The sequence below is a fragment of the Mytilus trossulus genome, unplaced genomic scaffold (genome assembly GCF_036588685.1).
Source record: "Mytilus trossulus isolate FHL-02 unplaced genomic scaffold, PNRI_Mtr1.1.1.hap1 h1tg000234l__unscaffolded, whole genome shotgun sequence".
Classification (NCBI taxonomy): Eukaryota; Metazoa; Mollusca; class Bivalvia; order Mytilida; family Mytilidae; genus Mytilus; species Mytilus trossulus.
Window position 1 is genome coordinate 434,491 of NW_026963315.1, and position 5,115 is coordinate 439,605.

The 5,115-nt window shown below is 30.6% G+C and overlaps 1 protein-coding gene across 1 annotated transcript; it reads right to left on the reverse strand.

The window, feature by feature from the left end:
• Positions 1-1,240: 1,240 nt before the first annotated feature.
• LOC134701276 (uncharacterized) lies at positions 1,241-2,592 on the reverse strand. Its single transcript, XM_063562402.1, has 2 exons — positions 2,281-2,592; positions 1,241-1,907 (listed from the first exon to the last, which is right to left on the reverse strand). The coding sequence occupies exons 1-2, from the start codon at positions 2,480-2,482 to the stop codon at positions 1,414-1,416; spliced, it is 696 nt and encodes a 231-aa protein (XP_063418472.1). The 5' UTR covers positions 2,483-2,592; the 3' UTR covers positions 1,241-1,413.
• Positions 2,593-5,115: the final 2,523 nt, after the last annotated feature.

Consider the following 5,115-nt stretch of genomic DNA (forward strand, 5'->3'; position numbering starts at 1 on the left):
TGGCTATACAACCCTTGCACGGCCGGTAAAGGTTCTTTATATTGATATATAATGATTTTGAAAGTTTCAAAACAAGTTAACAAAATTATAGTTATACATCAATGTCTTCAATAAACCAATACACTGAAATTTATTGAATGTACATATTTTTTTATGATTTGAAATTAAATCAAATAACTATCCTCCATTATAAAATTATGAACCTGTTCTAGGAAAACAATCATGACTCACATAGCTTCAATTGACTTTTCCGAATTTGAAAATAGTTCAAAGGAAAATCACTCTTGCATATAAATGACACATTAATAGAATCAATTAACTGTGCATTCGTGCTCCACCTTCAATGCAGATTCTATATTATCAATATAACCAAAAGATGTTAATCTATAGGATAATGCCGACAAATGAAAGCTATCTCTCACTAAGAACATTTGTTTGAACTTTTTTTGGTGTAAACTTACTCAGAAAAATGCTCGAACTACTTGACTTGTATAGCTCACAAGTAAAGTGTTTACACAATAATATAATATAGAAGTTAAAGATTATTTGCTTCTCATAGTATAAGACACAATACAACTCGTCTGCTTGCACCAACTTACCATAATACAGATTAAATAAAGCCTGAAAATTTGGCATTTTTTTTTATTTATCCTTGCACGGTTTTCTTAATTATCATTAATACCTGTTAAGATCGGACTAAATACCGATATTCCGATATAGTCAGGTAAATACGCTTTATTATATTCCTTTTGTAATACAGTTTATATTTGTGGCATACGATCGGTTTTAAATTATCTTCTGAAACAGGAATTTACTTTTGTTACCTTCAAATGTGAATTCTAAGTAGAACATATTTGTTCTTTGGACAAAAATTATATGTTGTTTTTGTACTTTCCCCATGCTATAATTTTAGAATATTATCTCTAAACTTTATTTGAACTTTGGGAACTTCTTCTGCCCATGACTCTAATTGAAATATTATACCAACAATTTTTTTTCTACGAACACATTTTTATGAATACAAGATAATACTTAAAACATTTACAGACACTTGCATTGGGTGTGAAGGCAAATGTAATATCTTTGGTTATCTTGCTAGTTTGCTGAACTTTGAAGTCATTATATTAGGTAAGGTATACTACCCTCCTTCCAAAGTAGCCTAGTTCTACAGACAGATAGATTCGTGATCTGTCGGACTAGTTTACTCTAAACCTGATAATGACTTTAAGGTTCATCTAGCAAACAAACTAACCAAAGATATTACCTTTGCCTACACACGTTATGCTATAGGCTGTGACAAGTATTTGTTCAGACCGAACTTAGCCATACATTTTTAAACAGAAAACTAATACAGAAAAACTTTTGTATTATGCAGTTACTTTTGTATTATTACATAATCTTGTGTGTACCAAGCTAGGACTTTGTGTGAATGGTTGTATTAATGTACTCTGCAGATGATGTCGCTAAGTTTGCCGGTGATATAATTGTGTTTTGATAAATATTTGGTATGATGCCAAGGTATTGATGCATTTCGATAATTGAAGGAATTATTGCCTTATACTCATTTTCATAACCGTCACCAGTTTGTCCTATGAAAGAGGTTGCGCTTGAACTATCACTACCAGCACTCGATATAACATCAATGCCCAGCTCTTCTGTTGGTCTATGGTCATTGTTATCTACTTCAAAGTTAGTTATTGGATCAACAATCCCATTATTATAATTTATTGTACCAATTTCATCATATTGACCATCTGGAGATATTTCCACAGCCGCAGTAGATCTTCTTTGTCGCCTCAAACGGCAATAAATATATGAGGCAATACAACATATAAACATTCCTCCGATAATGATCCCTATAATCACCGAGCAAGCATTGTATGCTGGAAGTATCGTTTGTTCATACTCTGTAAATAAACATGATAAAAGTAATACTTGTCAGTTTTCTGAACTGTTGGATCACAAGAGATCTAGACCACTTCTATTTCTAGAAAACATAAATATTCTCTATTTAATATCGGTGCATATGTTATATATTTGATTTCTTTTTCCAGAATATAGTAATTCAGAAATTAATGCAAAAAAAGCTACTATATGAGTATTGCAATAATAGGACCCTGCATTTTAAATCTAATGAATAAAACTGTATGCAGATTTTACTGAAATATCTCGAATTTAAGTCGATTTTATCATACATTGTACAATTGGCATTAATAAATATGTGCTATAATTTCTGAATTTATAAAATCTCATATTGGACCTGAAAGACGAAATACGTACTGGCAGATTTGAGGTAGACATAATATGCATTACACCCTTCTCTATTACAAGCATCTATTGTATAATTTACGAAGTCCTTCTCTGTTGCTAAACCAAGATTAAACACTACTGTAATTTCAGATACTCTTTCATCAAGACCACGAAATAGATCAGGAGTATGAAATCTACTTATTGTAATGTTTGGCTTCAGCGTGTTGTTCATCTTTGATACGTTCAGTCGTATAATATCAAGTTTACTGTACAAAATGACAGTAATATTAAGATCACGTCCATATTGGCCAAACTGTACTCTTCTGTTTGTCGCAAGGAAAATAGGCGGTGCTAATAAGATAATAATAATATTGTGTATACTGTGAATATGTTTTTTCGTTTTAATTATAAAGAAATAAATTACTTTTATTAATGTACATTAACGATATTCAATAGTCAGAACAATTCTTTCACTTTTTTTAGAAGACAAGAAATAAGGCCAATACATGTTGGCAATATTTTCAAGACTTGAGCATGCACTGTAAAATTATGCTTTATTTATGATAAGCGATTTTTGTTATTTTCGAATTATCATTTTCTGTGCTTTATGTACAATTTGTTCAAATTTATGTTTTTGTAAACTTTAGGTAGTATCAATCATATTTGGTACGACTGTCGGCCTTCAACTGTGTCTTTAAATTGGATTTCTGACTGTTTTGTGTCATGCCCCAGTCTTCAGAAGCGTTTATGTGCGTCTTTCGAACCACAAAATGAACATGGTATTTTGAGACATTTTACTACCTGTAGATCAGTATATTTGTGCGCACTTTACCAGCCCAGTCTTCAGCATGTTGTTATACATTATACAATATAATAGTCATCATTAATTTGTTAATTTTTAGTATATTCGAGCACCACTTATGCGTCTCCTGTAGACTACACGCACGTCTGTCTTACCACTGTAAGCCTAGCATCTTTTTTGAATTCTATTTTATTTATAATATTACTAGTCAAGTATTCTGCAGTTTTGTGCTGATAAGGTATATCAATGATAAGTTCATTTTCTGTAAATTTACAGTTCATGAAATGTAGAAATATTTCAGGTTATTCTATTTTTATGGATAGATAGCCTCTTTTGGTTTTTAGGAACATTCTTTGAAATTTTCAGTTCGCAATGCTTTTCAACTATTTGATCAATCTTTTCATCTGTGAAAATTCGATCTCTTCTGGTGGGTCTTACATAGACAAAACGCACCAAATTATAGGCCGTGTATCTTTTGTGAGGTTTTTCTGTTATTCTTCTAATAGATCATTTGTTTTTAGTTTCAAAGAACATAAGCTTGATAACGTCTTCTCATATATTGTTACGCTGATTATAATAATATAAGTTTTCCCCATTTACAATATGATGTAATTGAAAATGTGTTTTCACGTTAAAAATACGTCATACAAGAAAAGATTGAGCGACCAATAAGTGTGATATAGGCAAGGGAAATACGATAGAATAACAAACTCCTTAATTTTACTCACACTGTACAATAATGGTAATGTTCGTTTGTCCTTCACCAAGTTTATTGTATCCACTACATTTATACAAACCATTATCAATCCAACTAATATTTTCCAAAGTAAACGAGCAAGAGAATTGATGACATCGAGTATTGATAAGCTTGTTGTCTTTATGAATATTAACCATAGTTAAAGGATTACTGTCCCATGTGCATACAATGGTTACATTTGTGCCTTCGTTTGTTCTCAAATGATTTGGATGTTTAAAGCTCATCCGCGGTGCATCTGTGTTATAGAGAAAGTATAATTTAATTAATAAACTCTAACCAATTCCAACCGTTTAGGCAAATCACATCCGGTTGTATACGAAAATAGGTCGAAAAAAATATTCCCTTGAATTTGACAGATGTGTGTAATTAATCCTGTCTTTCATTGCAGTAAAACATTTCTGGGTCTTAAACATATTTCGTGGGTATTTTAAAGCACCATTATATGTTATATTTCGGGTTCCTATAGATTTTTTTGGAAAATTGAGGTTACATAGCTACTGAAACTTTTAAACAGATTACAAAGAGGTGAATATTTGATTGGTTTACTGTGATGGTTATTTTCGTATATGCAAGAACATGATGAAATGTTATGTGAAACTTTTCTTATAGTACTGATCATGGCAAAACTTTACTTTCTTTATTTGAAACAAAAAAAAAATGTGCACATTATTTTTAAGAAAAAGTGCAAAATTTAACAAAAACAAATAGAAAGAAATCAATGGTGGTATAACACATTTTGTATATCGTGATTAATATAATTAAACTAATTTATAATCGTCAAGTAAACTCGACATAATGATTTTTTGAATAAACGAAAGCTTTTTGTGTGAAAACGTAACTGTAATACATGATCAATCACAAACAAAAAGAAAAAAAAACTAGTTTCTCAAAAAATATTCTCTGAAAGCCTTTAAATAAATATTTTCTTTCTTTGAAAATGGTATGCTTTGTCGTTACCACCTCCTTAATAGTAATTGAAATTATAAATCAACCAAATGTATTCAATATAAAAAAAGAAATTGTAATGCATGATATGGTGCAGAAGGTACAGAGCTTTCATATGTGACCAAACAATAACAAACCTTTTCTTACATTTTAAGGATATTGGAATTATATTAAAACTCACATTGTATGTCTAGTGTCACAATTTCTTGTAAAGATTCTTGCAATAATGTATTGTTAATTCTACATATATATGTCTTCTTATGATCGTATCTAGATGGTGTGATAGTTGTATTCAAAATTGCAGGACCTCCTGTATCAATTGCTGAAGACATATTATACCAAGTAATGGTTTCATTCGGAA